This window comes from Hippocampus zosterae, chromosome 8 (assembly GCF_025434085.1).
Source record: "Hippocampus zosterae strain Florida chromosome 8, ASM2543408v3, whole genome shotgun sequence".
NCBI lineage: Eukaryota > Metazoa > Chordata > Actinopteri > Syngnathiformes > Syngnathidae > Hippocampus > Hippocampus zosterae.
This window is the reverse complement of record NC_067458.1, coordinates 24,361,376-24,379,171: the sequence shown is the minus strand read 5'-3', so window position 1 is coordinate 24,379,171 and position 17,796 is coordinate 24,361,376. Positions and strand designations below refer to the sequence as shown.

At 59.0% G+C, this 17,796-nt stretch overlaps 4 protein-coding genes across 8 annotated transcripts; 2 read left to right on the top strand and 2 right to left on the bottom strand.

Moving 5' to 3' along the window:
- The first annotated feature begins 347 nt into the window (after positions 1 to 347).
- palm1a (paralemmin 1a) lies at positions 348 to 3,148 on the top strand. Of its 2 annotated transcripts, XM_052074227.1 has the most exons (4): positions 348 to 446; positions 1,765 to 1,929; positions 2,017 to 2,148; positions 2,296 to 3,148. In XM_052074227.1, exons 2-4 carry the CDS (start codon positions 1,920 to 1,922, stop codon positions 2,706 to 2,708), a joined length of 555 nt encoding a protein of 184 aa, XP_051930187.1. In that variant the 5' UTR covers positions 348 to 446; positions 1,765 to 1,919; the 3' UTR covers positions 2,709 to 3,148. The 2 variants fall into 2 exon arrangements, with proteins under 2 accessions (XP_051930187.1, XP_051930186.1); XM_052074226.1 differs by lacking the exon at positions 348 to 446 and having other exon boundaries at positions 459 to 1,929.
- A 196-nt stretch (positions 3,149 to 3,344) lies between these two features.
- On the top strand, positions 3,345 to 6,562 carry misp (mitotic spindle positioning). 2 transcript variants are annotated; one of them, XM_052074220.1, is made up of 4 exons: positions 3,347 to 5,339; positions 5,606 to 5,658; positions 5,747 to 5,785; positions 5,895 to 6,562. In XM_052074220.1, the coding sequence occupies exons 1-4, from the start codon at positions 3,833 to 3,835 to the stop codon at positions 5,982 to 5,984; spliced, it is 1,689 nt and encodes a 562-aa protein (XP_051930180.1). In that variant the 5' UTR covers positions 3,347 to 3,832; the 3' UTR covers positions 5,985 to 6,562. The 2 variants fall into 2 exon arrangements, with proteins under 2 accessions (XP_051930179.1, XP_051930180.1); XM_052074219.1 differs by having other exon boundaries at positions 3,345 to 5,339; positions 5,747 to 6,562.
- Positions 6,492 to 12,025, bottom strand: plppr3b (phospholipid phosphatase related 3b). 2 transcript variants are annotated; one of them, XM_052074215.1, is made up of 8 exons: positions 11,745 to 12,025; positions 10,376 to 10,472; positions 10,131 to 10,316; positions 9,921 to 10,038; positions 9,432 to 9,621; positions 9,292 to 9,349; positions 8,992 to 9,165; positions 6,492 to 8,917 (listed from the first exon to the last, which is right to left on the bottom strand). In XM_052074215.1, exons 1-8 carry the CDS (start codon positions 11,951 to 11,953, stop codon positions 7,748 to 7,750), a joined length of 2,202 nt encoding a protein of 733 aa, XP_051930175.1. In that variant the 5' UTR covers positions 11,954 to 12,025; the 3' UTR covers positions 6,492 to 7,747. The 2 variants fall into 2 exon arrangements, with proteins under 2 accessions (XP_051930175.1, XP_051930174.1); XM_052074214.1 differs by having other exon boundaries at positions 8,992 to 9,349.
- Positions 12,026 to 12,180: 155 nt separating this feature from the next.
- tmem259 (transmembrane protein 259) lies at positions 12,181 to 17,781 on the bottom strand. 2 transcript variants are annotated; one of them, XM_052074217.1, is made up of 12 exons: positions 17,426 to 17,781; positions 16,835 to 17,150; positions 16,064 to 16,354; positions 15,867 to 15,984; positions 15,678 to 15,788; positions 15,488 to 15,610; positions 15,289 to 15,389; positions 14,901 to 14,958; positions 14,229 to 14,312; positions 13,692 to 13,824; positions 13,511 to 13,610; positions 12,181 to 12,930 (listed from the first exon to the last, which is right to left on the bottom strand). In XM_052074217.1, exons 2-12 carry the CDS (start codon positions 17,045 to 17,047, stop codon positions 12,436 to 12,438), a joined length of 1,827 nt encoding a protein of 608 aa, XP_051930177.1. In that variant the 5' UTR covers positions 17,048 to 17,150; positions 17,426 to 17,781; the 3' UTR covers positions 12,181 to 12,435. The 2 variants fall into 2 exon arrangements, with proteins under 2 accessions (XP_051930177.1, XP_051930176.1); XM_052074216.1 differs by having other exon boundaries at positions 15,678 to 15,984.
- Between the last annotated feature and the right edge of the window lie 15 nt (positions 17,782 to 17,796).

Below are 17,796 nucleotides of genomic sequence, written 5' to 3'. Positions count from 1 at the left end.
GTCTTCCCTTTTTTTTCCTCGCTTCAAGTCCAATTTGTTCAGTCCGATGTCTTTTTATGCACGCACAGAGACGCCTTTCCTTTTGGAACACTAATTGGAACACAACTTTGCCTTATAAAAGAAATAAAGTTCCGTTTGATGTGTATTTGTTGATAAAAGGTGAATGCAACATTTACCCAAGATGCATTGCATCGCTCGTGTTTGAGTTTCTCCCCACCCAAAAAAAATGACAGTTATTTCTCAAGCACGATGGTTCAATGAAATCGTTGCTGTTGAGTCGTTGCGTTCCCGACGTGACGTCACATGCGTTATTTTGAAAGCGTGCCGGCCGATTCCGGAAGCGACTCTTACTGTGAAAAGGCCTCGTCGGTGAGCGGGCGCGGCTTTGGGGTGCCAGTCATCTGCCGGCCGCCTCGCGCGCGCGCTCGCCCGGTTACGCACACGCGGTAAGTTGCCATTTTGGGCTTTGCGTGTTTTTGACGTCACGTGCCGCGCCGTTTCGATTGGATTTGCTTGTCCGTGATCAGATTTGTCACTCGAATGGCCGCCGCGTGTTGAGTGTGGCGGCCACACGCGCGTTTCTCTGCAGGGGTGCGCGTCCTCGGCGGAAGCCGTTTCATCGATCCGTTCGGACTCCTCCATCAATAAGGCTCAGGTTGCACTCATCGTTCAAACCGAGAGGAGCCCGTTAACGATCCCTTTTCGGAATGCCGTCAAGTCGCAATGGAACGCAGCAGCAGCAGGACGCTTCCCGCGTACGACTCTGAACCGGAGGATGGTCTCCAATACAAAAATGGATGTGGGCTCGTGCGTCGCAGACCACCCCGCATTCGCGCCTTCCACTTTTGCCCTCCTTGTGCAAAAATGACCGTCGCGTGTTGAAACTACAGTCGGCGCGCCAATGGAATTTTGCAACTGGGTGGTGACGAAGCTTTTCATAATCGGGCGTGCGTGTGTGTGTGTGTCCATTTTCTAACCCGCTTCATCCTCACAAGGGTCCCGGCCGCCTTGGGGCACCCTCAAGCGGTTGGCAGCTCAAAAACGAACGGCCATCGGCGCTCACGATGACGCGGAGGGACCATTTCTCTCCATCAATGAAGCGTCCGTGCATGTTTTTGGAATGTGGAGAAAAGCCGCGCAGGCACGAGGAGAAGGTGCAAACTCCACACAGGGAGGCCTGCGACCTCTGCGCCGTCAGGCCGATCGGACCATCCAAAACGAGAAAATTGTCATTTTGAACAGTGACTCGCTTGCAAAGCACCGTGGAACTCAAATGACGATTTCGCCGTCAACAAAGGCTCTTCCTCTTCTTAGTTTGCAGGTTGTTTCAGTCCGATGAGAAAAGAACCAATTCAAGCCCAACTCGCTCTCCTCGAATGAGGCAAATAACGTTTGGTGATATTTGGCGCCGACTACAGCACAGAAGGCGCATAGCAATCAGTGGGCGTCACTCATTTCAAACTGCCGCGAGATGCGCCAATCGAGTGGAGGGCGTGTGCGCTTCCAAGCTGATTTCTCGGGGTGGGGCGCCCCCCCCCCTGACCTTCGCACGCATGCCGTGTGTCCCCGGTAACCGTCAATGTCGGGATATGAAAGTGGCGCTACCTTGAGGTCACAAGCAAAATGTGTGTGCGGCCTTCGAAAGAAGCAAGACACGTCGCGCCACCGGGACACGAGTACGCACGGCAGAAGGCCGAGCGCGAATACACGCGGATTCTGAACGACGCGACGCGTTGACGGACGGGCGCTTCTTTTTGTGTAGAGTCAAAAAGGCACGGTGGAGGAGCCCCACTCCCCCCCCAAGACGACGGCGGGGGAACGACGCGCGGCAGCGACCTGACCCGCTGTGACCCCAAGACGTCTCCTTTCCCGTTTTCCTCGCAAAGGTCAGAGTTCAACAGCCAGGCGGGGCGGACAAGATGAAGCGAGGTGAGTGAGACGGCGGCCGCCGGACGGCGTGACCCGGGGACCCATTGGGGGGGGATCTCAACGCTTCTTTGTGGTCACTCGTCCCAGCCGTGTACTCGGTGGAGATCAAAGTGGAGCGGGACAAGAACACGGGGCAAACGCGCGTCCTGTCCTCGCACACCAAACTTCCCGTCGACTGCTCCCGCGGAGGCGTCAAAGTTTATGAGGACGAGCAGAAAGGTGATGTTGCGCACGTGTCATGGCCATTGCACGGCCCGCTCAGTTCCAAGGCCCGGGCCTCCGTTTTACATAAAAAGTTGGTCAGTAAGGCGTTTTTAGCCCAAAAAACGACATAGTATAGTAAGTTTCCTCACATGCGCCCCCTAGTGGTCCACGAGGTCAACGGCCAGGACGGCGTCCATCTGCTCAGCGCGGCCGAGGTGGACGAGCTCATCCAAGCGGCCGACCGGGCGGCGACGTCCGCGGAAGAAGCTGCCGAGCCGCCCTCGACCCGGGAAACGACAACGGCGAGCGGGGACGATTTGGGCGGGCTGCGGGGCAGGGACCGCGAGACGAGCGGCCCCCGGAAGCCGCTCGCCGGCGCGGGGAGCGCGCGGGGCCGCGAAGCGGCCGACGAGACAGAAGCGGAGGGAGCCCGGATGGCGGCGGGGCCCGAGGCGGCCGCGCCCCCGCCGAACTTCGCCCCCACTCCGCGGACGGATGAGCGCGAGTCCGCCGGGGCCGCCGCCGAGACCGCGGCCGAGGGGAAAAAAGCCTGCAAGTGCTGCAGCGTAATGTGAGTCTTGTGGGGGGGCCGCATGCTTTCCGCCCTTCACGTCCTCATGCTTCCGCCTGGCTCGGCACCGCATGTGGGACCTCGCTGTGGCCCAAATGTGACCTCCATTTATAGCTTTGGTCCCAAAAAGGCTGCTCTTTCCCATCACTTGCATTCTTTTGGGGTGCCGGCGAAATGCGGCACGCCTGCGTCAGCACCTTCTGCGAGCGGCTCGTTGGCATGGGCCTCAGCGCTTCACACACGCACGTCCCCACAAATCCAAATGGGCAGCCTCCGAGATGGAAATCACAAAAGCCACGTGACATGTGTTCATGTCAACATGTGCCATCGGATGTGTACGGCGAATATGCTTGTTTTCCGTTTGTGTGGTTTTTCATTTGGAAGTATTCAATTGTGATCAATGTGAATCCTTCACTTCTGTCTCGTCTTATTGGTCACTTGGGTTCATACGTCATTCAAACGAGGCAAACGAATGCCGAGCGTCTCCTCTGAAGCTCGACTTTCTGCTGTTGGCGGACAGCGAGAAGAGTCAGAGGAGAAACTCAACGCCTGTCAATCATTCAGAAAAACGGCAATCGTATCGATCGCTGCCATTGAAACGCCGGGGAGGGGGCACGGCCTCGGCCAGGGGGCGGAGCCAGAGGCGAGGGGGAGAGAAGGTGAAGTTCACGCGGTCGTCGCTCGGCTTTTCTTCAAGGAGGTCAACTCGGCTCGGGTAAGACTCGCGCTTCTCCCACCTCGGCGCTCGGTCGGATCGACGCGGCGCCGGCTCCGAGCGTTCATATCGCGGCGGCGACGGGCCGCTCCTTTGGCGTCGAACTCTGACCTCGGCCGGCTCGGCGACACGTTATCAGCTGCCGGCAGAGGGGGCGGGGCTTCTTTGCTCTTCTTATCTGCCGGGCCGCACGTGTCAACTGAGGCCGCGGCCAACGGTCGCGGCCGAAGTCCCCGGCCGCCGCTGCCGTCGTCATAGCGTCCCCTCCGTCGGCGCCGAAGGAACGTCTCCTCTGCCGTCACCCCGGTCACTCCTTTTGCCGTAGTCATGGTGACAACGACACCCGTCGTCGCCCCGGTCGTCCGTTAAGATCTCGTGACTTTGCCTCGTTTCCTTCCGCGCTCGACGTCGCCATGGACGACGCTCCCAAGAGGTGGGTGCTGAGGTCTCTGTCCCCCCCACTGCATCCACGCGACCTACGCGGCACGACGGGTCCGAGCGGAAGCGAAGACGACCTCCGGGCCCGCCCGCTCGCCGTTTCGCCGGACGACGGCGACGAGCGGGATCCCGACAGTCCCGGCAGCAGCTCGGGGTCTCGCGACGGCTTCTACTCCTTCGCGGAAGATCCGGTGAGTCCGGAAGCCGAGCTGACTGAGGCGCGGATGCTCCTGCCTCAGCGGCGGCTTCATCTCATGACCTTGAAGGAAGACCGGGCCTTTAAAGTGCAGAGCTACGCCGGCGGCAAAAAACCGCAGCGCCTGTTTCGGGACTCGGAGTCACGGTACCGAGTCGGGCCGGAAAGCCGCCGTCGCGTGTTTGGGGAAGAAGAAGACAGACGACTGAGGAGGGAAATCATCCGAAAACAAGCCCCGAAGAAGAAGTCCACTTTCGAGCCGAGCGAGCGGCTCGCCGCGCCGGAGGAGCCGGATCGGAGTCGCCCTACGAATACGCCGACCCGAGGATTCGGCGCCAGCCGCGGCCCCGCCGCGCCGGAAGCCGGCCCCGTCGGCCCCGGGGCGATCGACGGGGCTCGGATCGACTTCGGTGCGGCTCGGCGACAGTTCCTGGAGCTGGAGCGGGGGGGGCGGGACGTCCTCGTTCCCCCGTGGAGGTCACGCGCGTCCCGGAAGATGGAGGAAGAGGACGCCACGCGCCCCCCACGCGGTGAAGTCGAAACCTTCGTCGAGAACGAGCGGACGTCGGGTCCGAGCGGCGGACCGGCCGACCCGGGCTCGCCGGCTGCGGAGAACTCATCGGCGGAGGCGCGCCCTCGCTCCATCGGCGGCGAAGACGCCTTCGATGACAGCGTTGCGCCAACGAGCGGGAGAGCCGAGTTCCACCATGGCGACGAGACCCCGATCGAGAAGGAGATCCGCCTGCTTCGAGAACGCGAGGAAAAGCTCCGACGCGCGCGAGGCCTGAAGCGCGGCGACGGATCCTCACAGTTGCTGGAGATTGAAAGCGGGCGTGTGCGCTCGCTGCCGAGTCCTCGCGAGGCCCAAAGGAAGAAGAGCCACGGGAGCTTCGCTCTTCAGCTCCAGAGCCACGAGAACAACGTCAGTCCGAAGGCCCCGGAAGAGCAATTCCAGGAGGTACTTTTGCCCCCTTGCTGTCCTCACCGACACGCCGAAGAAAGCTCCTCCGCCCCACCCACGCCCCCTCGCCACGTCCCGTCGCGGAGCGCAACTCTTTCTTGGCGCTCAAGTGCCCCGGATTTCATCGAGAAGGAGATCGAAGAGGCTCTGCGGCGAGAGCGGGAGCTCCGGGAGTCCAGAGAGCGCGGGGGCTCCGGACAGTCCGCAGAGTCCAGAGGGGAGTCCGGAGGGGAGTCCGGAGGGGAGTCCGGAGGGAAGTCCCGCCTCCACTCCGCAACTCCTTCGGTGCACCCGGCATCAAAGGTCGAGCCCATCCGGCGCTCAGGTGCGTCCCCGAGTCTTGTTTGTCCATTTGGTGAATTCCTCGGTGACTCACGCAAACACGCGTGGCCACGACACGTCAGTTAGCGCGCCGACATTCGCAATCGGACCGCGGCGCTCATAAATTGCCGACAATGAGTTACCGCGCTGGCGTCGGACCAAAGTCCTCCGCGAAGCGGCTCTTAATAACCGGGCCATAACATGGTCACGCGTGTCGCGTGTCGCGTGTCGCGTGTCGCGTGACGCTCATGGTGTCGCCTCCCTCCAAAGGCCCGACCAGGGCACCGTCGAGGGACTCCGAGGAGCCACGAGAGACACGCAAGGTGGAGGACGGCTCAAAAGAAAGGTTCCAAAGTTCCAAAGAAGGTTCTCCGGCACGGCCGCTGACTTGCCCCTCTCCTTGTCTTTCAGTACGCCGGGATCCGGCCCGTCGATCACATCAACAACCAGGTGAGCCTGGCAGAAGCTCAAAACTCTCAACAACAGAAACGTGACGGCAGTTGCCACTCAATCTCCGGATGGGGCGTGCGATCGCTCTCTTGTCCAAACGTGTTTGCAGGTGGTGGAATCAACCCGAGTGATTCGACATAAAAGCCGACGGGCTTTGCGCTGGGAGGCGGGCGTCTTTGCCAACCGGCCCCAGCATTGAGGCCGGAGGGAGCGCGTCCGGCGTCGTACCCGCAACCGCATCCGGGGATCCGGAACCGCGCCTACACCCGCACATGGGCCACATCAAGTCCTGCATCGCGCGCCGAGGGAGGCGCGGCGATGCCCGCGAAGATGATGACGATGAGGAAGAAGCTCTGCCACAATGCGGATCCGTTCCTTCCCTTCGAAAAAGCGCGTGTGCTGCGGTCCTTGTTTCCATGGCAACTTTGTTTGATCTGCAAGAAATCATTGCCAGTGTTTGTGTGTGCGCGCGCGCATACGTACGTACGTATCCTCCTTGTACTATCCTCCTTGTCTCCAGCAACCCCGTTTCCATGGATACGACGTGACAAGCCTCAAGGTACAGGATACAAGGCGGCGTCTGCATCGCTTTTTGCCAAGTCAACAGTATTTATAGAGCACTTTCAAACAGCCATCGCCGCATACATTGAGTATGATTGAAAGATCATACGCCACATACTTGAAAGATTTGATATTGCCCAAATCATTTCCATTTGAAAGACATTTTATTTGTCATGCGGCCCTTGTTTACATTCAATAAACGTTGTCACATCCAAAGGTTGCCTGAGCTTGCAATCGGACCCGCGTGGACTTTTTTTTTTTGCACGTTGGCCCCGAGCGAGCGCAAGTCCCTTTTTTGGCCGAGTTTCCTAGTTCCGTCCATCCGAGACATCACTGAGGAAGGTTGGTTTGTCTCCGTGTGGCCGGTGACCGGCGGGGCTCGCGCGGACGGCTGGATCGCAGCCCCCCCCCCCGGGGGGCGGCGAAGGTGGCAAACGGCCGCCGGAGCCGGGACGGGTTTCTTCCAACGGACGGCGGCGCAGGCACGAGGCGCTTCGCGTCGCCGACGCGGTTCCGGCCCGTCGACACGCGTCGGCGGCCACCTCGTGTTGCGGTGACACGTCGCTGCGGTCGCCATATTGGATGTGGCGTATCCGCTTTTTAACCAAGTCGGTAAACGGAACTTCGGAAAGCCGCAACATTTGGGAAAGCAAAAGCAAACAAGTTCTTGTCAAGTGACGGTTCCAAATCTTTCTGGTATCGAGATACATGTCGGCACTAAACCTTGAACTCGGTGTTTAGGCCTAGCGCTTGTCACGCCGCCGGTACAGGAACGATACGTTGCAACGACTTGCTGGAATAATTGGATCCGGCGACGCAAAGGTTTTCTGAAGCAGCGCAACTCATGTTGACCGTTCACCGATTCGGGCGTTTGTCTTGGATATTCGGTGATTGGGAGCAGCGCGAGCAGGAATCACGGCACTCACGGGGGAAATTTGAGATTCCCATTTTGTCGCAAAATCAGCAGGTGGTGTGGTCAAAATGAAAAGATTTGCACGTCGAGCGCCTCTGAACGTTTACCGAAGCGTTGGATGAATGTGATCCAGTATTGGATGACGGGCGTTGTCGTGAATAAAAGTCCATCGTCAGTCGTGAGGGCAAAACGCTTCCTGCGCAAAGGCGGAAAGTTCTCAACTTGTCACCATTCCGATTGTGCTCTTCTTGGACGGCTTTCTTGTCCAAATCCAACATGGCGGCGAGGTCGACGTACGATCGGGCTTTCGATACATACGGATGTCGCCGGCCAAGACCGTGAGACTCAGGGGGCCCCGCCCACCGCTCAAGAAAGCGGGCAGTTACAATCAAACGTGACGAATCGATACGACGACCATCGCAGGCACCGCTGTCTCCAAAATGGGAGCATTTTTTTCTTTTCTTTTCTTTTTCAAGTCAGCCACTCGACTACTCCTTCATGCTGCGACCGCGGAAACTACGCAGGTGGTTCTCGTTTGTCAGGTGAGCGTCCTGCTCCAGCAGAACCGGCGCCGTCTTGCGTCTCGAGGCCATTTCCTCGCGCTGCGCATCCGTCAACACCTCCAATTGCGTCCGGGGCGGCGACGGTCCAGAAGCTCCGGCGGCGGCTCGCTCGGGTCGAAAGCTGGAGTCTCCCGCTCGCGGGCTGCGCGGGCGGTAGGCGTCGCGCGGGTCGGGCCCGGCCCACTCCCAGGGACTCGGCGGGCTCCGGGTCGGGGGGTGGCGAGAGGCGCGGGCGTCCACGGTGACGACGGCTTCATGCCGCTTCTCGGCGGGCGGCCCGCGGCGCGGGGACCACGGGGCGGCGCTCGAGGAGCCGCGACAAGCGGAAGCGCTTTCCGGGGATTTTTCCGCAGAGGACGGCGACGGCGGGAGGTCTCGCCGCTGGGACGCGGCTACCACCTGAACCGGTCTCGGCTGGCCGGCCGCCAGGCGACCCGACGCCTCGGCGCCGCTCTTCTCTCGAATGGCTAACCACTTGGCGCGGGCCGAGGAGGTCTTGGGGGAAACCGGAGGCGGTCCCGCTTGCGGGATCTGCGGCGGTCTGGGCGGGGCCGCGGCGCCCGCGGGAGGAGTCGGGGTCGGCTTGCAAGGGTGGCGGACGAGGGCGGGAGAACCTCGGTCACGGACGCCCGCCTCCGAGCCGCTGTCGGCGCGCTCCATCTCGTCACGCGCGCTTTGGAGCCGCATTTCGGCGGAGCCCCGCTTCCATTCCGACACCAGACGCCGTGACGAAACGGGGTCCGAGGGCACGCCGAGCGCTGTCGGGCGTGGCTGGACCGGAGCGGGTGTTCCGTCGCCGTCGGCGACGCCACTTCGAGGTAAAGCGTTGCCGAACGTCAGCATGGTCTCCTTGGCCGTGGGGCCGCGCGGGGCCGCGAGCTCCGCGTCCGCGCCGGCCCTCTTCGGGCTTTCCGCGGGGGGCCCCGGGGTCGAGGCTATCTCGTCGTTGCTCTCGGAGGCCGAGGCGGGCCCCTTGTTGTAGACCGACTGGTGCCCTCGCTCGGTCAACGCTCGCAAAGGGTCCTCCGGGCTCGGCGGGGAGGGCGCGGCCGGAGGGACGTCGGAGGACTTGAAGTTGGCCGCGGCGTGAAAAGCCTGCGGAGGAAGACACGGTTCGAAACGTCTCGGGCCACCGAAAGCCTCGGCGGCCGAAGACGGGCGCAGCTCACCAGGTAGGCGGCGATGAAAGCGCCTACGGCAAAGCCCACGTAGACATCGACGGGGTGGCTGCGGTGCTGCGTGATCTGAGTCAGGCCGCTCAGCGCGGCGGCGATGGCGAACGCCAACACCAAGACGGGCTTCAGCAGCTTGGCGCCGTCCCAGACGGCCGAGTTGAAATACATCTGCCGGGGAGGGACGCACGGCACACGCGAAGCTTCGCAAAGGAGCGGTCGCGGGGGACAGACGGTGACCGCCCGGTCCCGGAAAAGCTTTTGGGTCGCGCGACTCGCACATTGGGTCCGACTTACCGAAACGTACACCGCGGCAAAAGCGGACAGAGTCGCGTGCCGGGACGGGAAGGTTTTCCTGCGCGGACACAAGAGAGGAAAACCGATCGGTTGCCGATCGAAAAGCGCAGGCGGCGGCGGCGGCGGCGGCGGCGGCGCACCTGGCGGCCGCGATGGCCTGCTGATCGTGTCCGGAGCAAATGTCTTTGGTGACGTAGGCGTTGGCGTCGCAGGAGACGTGGCTGTAGTTGGGCTTGCACACGGTGAGGAAGAAGGGAGCGTGGTAGCCCGTCGACAGCTGGATGACGTCGGTGACCAGCGCCGTCGCGCACAGACCGAACACGTGCACGCCTGACGCGCACGGCCCGGCCGTCAGACACAGCGGACAACCGCGCACGCGGGACCCAAATCTCATGAAAAAGTTCATTCATCGTAGCGCCCTCTCCGTAAACCGCCTTCCAACAAACATTTCATTTCATGTCTTGACCGTACCGGACAAAACCAAGGAAGGCTTTGTGGACGGTCAATCCCTCACGGGGACGCGAGACCCGAAGCGGGCGCTCAGTGGCCGTCCGCGTCCGAGCGGACGCCGAGGCCAACACCGAGTTTTGATCGCAAGGCCCAGCGAGCGCGTCCGGCGCGGCTCGTACCCACAAAGCGGACGGTCCTCCTCAGGAAGGAGTTGAAGTTGCAGCCTCCCGCGTTGACGCTGCCTTCCGCTTTGGTTCGGGACTGCAGCAAGTAGACGAAGGCCTCCACTAGCATGATCTGCCGGCGCGCACGAGCACAAGAAGGGGGGTGGGGGGAGGCGGTCAAGACAGGCACGCTCGCCCGTTCGCGGCGGCGGCGGCGTCCGGTACCGAGGCGGCCGGGCCGGCGAAGGCCAGACTGAGCAACATGAGCAGCGGAATCATTTCTTGGCCTCCGTCCACGTAGGGTTTGCTGAGATCGCGGTCGTGACAGCGAAAGCCCAGCCGCGGAGGCCGCAGCACGTCCGTCAACTCCAGGAAGTAAAGCGACACCATGGACGACGCCGCGATGGGGAGCTGCGCGACAACCTCACTTCATGAACTGCGCCTGCGCGTCAGCGTGCGCGTGTGAGTACCTCGACAAAGTAGAAGCATGGCAACAGAGTGACACTGTCCTTGGTCCATTTTCTTTTCATCTTGTCTGACGGCGAACTCCTCATCATCATCATCCTCCTGGAAGATTCCCGATACGCGCGCGACGTCACATATGACGTGTACGCCAAGCAACCCATCGCGCGCGATGCGATGCGCGCGGCACAGGCGGTGCGCCTGCCGTACGTGACCGCGATGTAGAGGATCCGCCACCAAATTCGAGAGCGCGTCAAAATGGATTTTGATATTCAGCAGCGGAGTGATGTCGCGTGGTCGCCGTGCACCGAGAGAGCCTTTGTTTTTCCGCAAGAATTCAACTTGTCGTTTGTCTGCGCATCGTTGAAGGACCAATGTGGTGAGGGGGCTTCGCGTTTTTTCACTTTCTCGGGTGGCGTCAACGTGACTCCACTTAAAAACAACCTCCTTCTCAACGTTCGCCAAATATGATTTTTTTTAATTGCCCCCCCTGCACACACACGGACAGCCTGGAGGTAGCGAGGCTGCCATTTGCGTCTATGGCGCCGCCTGTTTGCGCTCGGCGCCAGACACGCGCAAACGCATTCGACAAGACTGTCCAAGAGACTTTAGGGAATTGCTTGTTTTTCTTTTGAAAGGTCAAGCGCATGAAAGACGGCGCTGACCGGTAAATGAAAACAGAGCTGGCTTCATCGAAGTCGTTTCCATCTCGGAGGACCTTCATCTACTTTGAATCCCGATCAAGATCCACTGAGCCGAGAGCGATCTCATCGCCGCGAATAAAGCCAGTTGGCTTTGCAAAACTGGGATTTGTCGTTTTGGGGTTTTCCCACGAAAGTTGAACAGAAACAATGTCCAAGTCCCAAACAGATGAAATAACAAAAAGCATTTGGGTGCAATTTCAAAGAAGCTTTATATTGAATCCGTGTCCAAACAACATCAGTCAAATGGATGTTGACTTCCACTTTTGACCAAACCGGGATCATTTGAGGTCAACGTTTGATGTCATATTGACGTCGACGTCCCAAGTGCCTTCGCCGTCGATATGAAAATGAGCCGCGCGTGTCACGTGCGCAATTCTGTTGCCCATCCGGAGACAAACCGGACCGGGTGCCGCGACACACGCCATCTCGCACTTCCTAGGCGGCAGATCAAGCGCATTTTGGCAAGTGAAAGGTGGCGGTCAGAGGGGGCGTGGTCTACCGTCGAGGATCGTTGATGGTGGTGGGGCGGACATTCACCCTCGCGTCTCTTAAGAAACGTCCGCTTTTAAACGCGTACGCCGCCGTTTGCGTTGGTGTGCGCGCGCGCAGGCACGCACGGTGCAATATGACAAGAAATGCGATGAAAACGCCGCCACGCATGCACGCGCCTCACCTGATGAGACGTCTCACTTTCACCTTGAACGCAAGAAGACAAAAGAAGCGAAACGAGCCGCCCGGCCGGTCGCCGTCTGTCTTGTCCGCAGTGGTCGTGCAGAGGAAGATGCACGCTCCCGCGCACCGCAGCGGCACACGCGCATGCGAGCGCGCGCGCAAGGGGCGTGCGAACGGGTTTCGCGGAAGAGGGAATTCTCGCCGCGCCATTGGCAGAAAATAAAAGGCTCTTCATTTGAGACGAAACGTGATCAATTGTTGACGCCAGAACGAATGCAAATTCGAAATCAAAAGGAACGACGATCATTGGAAGCGGCCAAACGATCTGGTGACGTCAGCGAGTGGGGGGAACAGGTTCTAGTGTTGGGTGTCAATGCCTTGGATTGACAGTGAGATCAAAGTGCGGGTTGTGGGGAAGAAAAGACAAGTCATTTGAGTTGAATCCAATTTCAACAGCGCTTTGAGACGTCATTTGGTGGGAAACAAGTGAAGTGGCCACGCCCACTGTCTCACAATCAAGTTCCAACTAAAAGCACGTCCCGTGATGACTGCGCATCACGTTGACCTTTGACCATTTCAAGGCGTTCCTCCCCTCAGTTTATTGATGCTCATATTTCAATGAATCGTCCCCAGCCTGCAACGGGTGACCCATTATTTGGCATGACTGCGACAAGCGTCTTCTCGCTTCCGCCTCAAGACGTGCGGGAGGAGCTGCGTTGCGCTCCGCAGTCGGTTTGGGATGGCGAGGCGGCGGCACTCGCGTCATCCGAAGGCCGACTTTCTTCGCCGGCGGCGGCTCCCTCCCGGCCGCCTCCGGCCCCTCTTTCCGCCATCCAGAACTCAGCTGCATCGCCGACGTCGGCCGCCCCCTCCTGGCCGGAGGACGCCAGGGCCTCCGTAATGATGGCGGCCGTCTGTGCCACCCAGTTGAGCTCCGAGCGCACTTCGCCGGCAGAGGACGGCGCCGGACTTTCAGGCGGCGGCTGGAGAACGATGGCGGCGGCGGCGGCGGCGGGCTCCGCCGGTGGCTGAGGCCCGGCGGTGGCGTTGTTGTTGTTGAGGCTGTCCTGCAGCGCCGTCTGGTTGGTGTGACTCGCCTGCTGGTTGTGCAGCAGCATCTCCTGGATGCGGATCTGCTGCAAGATGGCGGGCAGCTCGTAGTGGTGGAAAAAGTAGATCATGGAGTGCTGCCACGAGAACAAACAGCGGCTTACTGGCGGGAGCGGCGTGGTCTCGCGACCGCGCTCTCGCGACCGCGCTCTGGCGAAGCCCTTTGACGGCGTTTTTGACCAACGGCTCAAACGACACGACTTTTGGGCCGCTCAACAAAGAGAAGGAAAGCATTTGGCCGTTCCCTTTTCCGCACGGCACATCTGAAAACAAATTGCCGCATCACAACGCTCGCGGGCATGCGCTCTTCATCCCGCGCGAGGGTCGTTCAGAAGAAGACGATTCAAGGCGCGAGAGGAGCTGCGACTCCAGTCTGCTTCTCTCCCCGGGTGGCCGAGGCGTACGCAGCACAACTCAAGAATAAAAACCGATTCTTCATTGTGGCTAATCAAGTCTTCGGAAAAGATCCCCAAGAAAACAATTGGGCCCCCCCCGGATAGATTTTTTGGGGACGTGCGCCGCCAAATATTCTACGCGACCACGATCGCGACTCCGACAGCAACGGCAGTGGGGAAACCGAGAGCTAAGCGGGAAGGTGGAGGCGCTGCGGGAGGAGGGCGTACGGCCCCGCGCTGGATCCCGAGGGTGGCGACTAACCTGGATGAAGAGCCAGGAAGTGACCAGCGCCAGGCTGCTGTACTGACCATTGAAGCGGTAATGATAAGCGTAGAAGGCAAAGTGATACAAATAGAAGAACCTGAAAGACAAAAAAACAGCAAGAGGAAGGCTTTACCAAGCCTCACAACCACACACCAATGGGGTGGGGGGGGAGACTCACCTCAGCCAATGGCGCTTGCTGGTGTTGGTGTGGCAGCAGATGGCGTCGTACTGATCAGCCAACCACACAATGAGGATGATGTAAAAGGCCGTGGTGGTGTCGTTGAAAAATTCCGACATGATGGCCTCCATACCTGACGACGACGGGAACATTGCGGCAGTTAACCGGCGCGTCGGCCCTTTCGATCACGCTTCATCATTCCGATGTCCCATCTCCGTCAAGCTTGTGGACTTTTTGTCACGATGCGGTTGGGCGGAATATTTTGACGTTGAATTGCGCCGGTGGCTGTTGAACGGGAGACCTCAACCCGGGGTGACGGACTAAGATCTCGAAGCCAGCCGGCCTGCGTGCGCGTTTCAACAGTCGCCAAAGGTCGACCACCTTCAAAAGGTCCTCACAAGTGGTGCAAGAAGTTGCGATGCCTTTCAAGTGTGTGGGAATTTTTTCTTAGATTGCGCGAGGGGGGGGACCCCACCGCACTACTCTTTGGGTGAAGGCCAAGACTTTAGGTCAGAGGACGACAGCGAGTCAACTTACCGACGAGGGCGAGGATCACGGTGAGAAGGGGGGCGGCCGGAAAGGCGATGGTCATGTTCATCTCCAACATCTGAAGGAGGTCCACTGAGATGGGCCACGCGACAAACAGAGAGAGAGAAAAAAAAACATCACTTTGCATTGACCGCTGCACTGCTTCAGACTCAGAGATGTCGACTCGCCAGTTTGTTGTGTTTGAAAGAGGATTTTTGACCTCTGCTCAAATCGAATGATTTGCTTCACCCATTTGTTCGTCATGACTTTGTGATTGTGTATCACCTGGATTTGGTTCCGCTTTGCATGTTTTCTGGGAAAAAACAAACGGCTTTGGCCATTTTTGGGAGGATGACGATGCGCTTTGTCTTCTACCCCTCCCATCCCGCAAAAAAGGGGGAGGGACTAATATTAGCCAGTCGGAAGCAAAGAAGGTAGTTTGTTTGTGTCCTACGTTCTGCGTCACGCTGCCTGCCTGTGACAGTTCCTGATTAAAATCACACAAACGGACTAAAGGCATTTCCAGTCAATTCAACGGAAAAAGATGATTGAGATGTCATGTTTGGCGTCACCCGCAAAATCTATTCAGCTCCTATCTCGAGGCGCATCTGGATTTGCTCAATAACTGCCCCGCGTGCGTGTGTGTGTGTGTGCGCGCTTCAATGCAGTTGTATTTCTCACCAATGAAGACGAAGATCTGGTGGTGAGAATACCTGAGCAGCATGGACACCGACAGCGTCTGAAAAAGAGCACAAACATGGACTGCGGATTCCCACGACACTCGGCAAAGCAATCTTGGGGCTCACCCATGTGAGACTTTAGGATGTTCAAAATAAACTTTCATCAGCCTTCCGCAAAAAACAAACAAAAAAAAAAAGAAAAAATCTAAGATGGATTGCCGTGGACTGGCAACAATTAGGAAGAACTGAGATAGACTGCCACGGTGCAGGACGGACCGCAATGACTAAAATAAGATGGCCACGGCCGAGGACGGACCGCCGCGGACTAGGATAGAGCGCCGTGGACTCAGCTACTCGCGAAATGGGTGGAGCGGTACGGAAGGGCTTACGAAGATAACCATGATGACAAATGCGGCCAGGTAGGAGGTTCTGGCCATCCACATGCTGACAAAGCGGTAATGCTCTCCGGAGACCACGTTCCTGAGGAAACCTTGGCACAAGCACACAGCACATCATCATCCGCATCATCATCATGAGCGGTAACGTGTTCTCGACATCCGACGGCGCAGTCCGCCTTCCGTCGGTCACCTTTGTTCTCCTCGTTCTCTGCGAGCGCTTTGACGCTGGACATCAGAATGTCATCGTAGCCTAAAAACTCGTCCAGCAGGAAGCGACTGAAGCCGTCGCCGAAACACTCGTCCTTGGTGGGATCTGAAAGGCAAAACGGCGTCCGGCCTCAGGCCGCTTCCGGCGGGGCTGTCCGCGGATGACGCCTTACCCAGGGTGACGACCATGACGGGGATGTTGAGTCTCTGCCGCGTGCTGTGAGACAGACGCAGGAAGCCGTACTCCAGAGAATATTCCACCATGTACTCCTCCTGAGGCCAGGCTGCAAGATGAAAGCAGCGCGCGTCACGACGAGCGGCGGCGGGCTGCGGCGGCCCGTTACGCCACCGCCGCCGCCTACCTTTAGCCATGTGACTGAAGGAAAGGTCCCGACTGTCGTTGGCCCCGCCTCCCGCCGCACCCTCGCCCGCTTGTCCGATCCCGGGCAGCTTCAGATGGGGCTCCGTGTCCAGTTCAAACTGTCGGCGGGACATTTTGGGGATCAGATGTAAGCCTGCGTATCTTGAGTGGGGCCGAGGACCTTGACCTTCTCCTCACCTGCACCGAGCTGTTGTCAAAGGTGTCCAGCGTCATCTCTTCCTCTTCGTCCTCCTCTTCCTCTTGCAGCGCTGCCAGACTGAGCCCGGCGACGGGTCCTCCTCCTCCTCCTCCGCCCTCCTGCGAGTCGTAGAACTGCAGGAAGACGGGCGGCCGGCTGGAGTTCCTCTGGATCTCCACGCGCAGGATGCCGTCACGAGGCCAGCGCTCCCTCACGCCCTCCAGACAGTTGATGGGCGAGCGAGAGAAGGCGATGTGGATGTAGGCCAGGATGAAGAGGACGAAGAGCGCCTGATGAGCACCGGCACACGCATTCAGAAGAAGGACCGCTTGAGTGACAACAGCTTCCGTCGCCGCCGAGGACACTTTGTCCATCCCAAATGGCGACTGGCTTTCAAACGGAGTTGCTTCCGAGCCCCGAGACGCCGCAGGAGGGCGCGGTGGCGGCAGCTCCCGCCCGCGGGCTTTTGAAAACAACGGTTAGTGGCGGCTCTAATTTGAAGCCTGCCTCGCATCGATTCTTCACTTCTGTCTCAACTGACGTTATATGAACCAAATGCCAAAAGGCGTCCGCTTACATGGCGCACCGCACGGTGGCCCGAGCCCTTCGCGGAGTCTGGGCATTCACGCCCGCAATCATACACCAAGGGGAGGCTCCTGCCAGCTCCGCCGGGAGCAAATTACGCTTCCGTATCTTGCTCAAGTACACGTCAACATGGTCGCAAGCTGCCAAATGTTTGTTTTCATGCACAAGAAGACGGCGAAAAGCACCTTGAGCAGCACGAAGAACTCAAAGACCCTCCTGAACGATGGCGGGAAGAGGCGGGCATAAGTGACAGCCATCTTGAAAAAGAGCGCGTGGAAGAGGCGGTCTCGAACGTTGATGAGGGGGTTCTGGTTGATGTTGGGGTTCCGGATCCTGTTGGGCCCCATGTTGTTGTTGTTGTTTGGTGGGACATTGTTGTTGGGCTGGTTCTCAGACATGGTCGCTCAACGGGGGAGGGGTAGGGGGTGGGGGGTGGGGTACTGCAGAGGCTGATTCTAGGTTGGCATGGCTTCAAGTTACACTCTTCGCGTCGTCTTCGGTCTATCACAGAGACAGGGCAACACGAGTAAACGCGAGCACGGCAACTGATCACAACAATGTTGTCAGATGGTCCGAAGTCAGACATTCTTTCGGTGACCGATGCAAACTAATCACATGACGCCTGCTCGTGTTTGTTCTCGTGCCAAGTTTGGGTTCGAATCAGATCAGAGTATGGTGGAACCAGTTGGGGCCTGGATCTTGTCTCATCTTCAGGCTAGGTCCACCAAACAAAAGCAATGACGACGACGTTGCACGAAGTCTCCACGGCCACCCACCTGTTAGTGACAGCTACCGTTGGATTCCATGCTTGAGATTTCCTCTCGATGCTTTCACCGAAAGACTGAAACGGACGAGCAAATTCAGTCAAACGCAGGCTCGTTGGCTAGCACGCTTAGCTTATTTTAGCTTAGCCCTTGTTAGCTCCACGTAGCGACGGAAACAAGTCGAGCAAGTCCGCTTCGCGACTAAACTGCCGAGGTGCTGGCGTGGGTGATCGGAGACACCGGAACCGCATTGGAGACGCTTAAATTCCAAAAAATTCGGAACGGCGAATTCAACTGACGGCTAAAGCTACAGTTCGGAACTACGGGAATAACCGGAAGTACACGAACACACACACACGCACGCGCACGCACGCACACACACA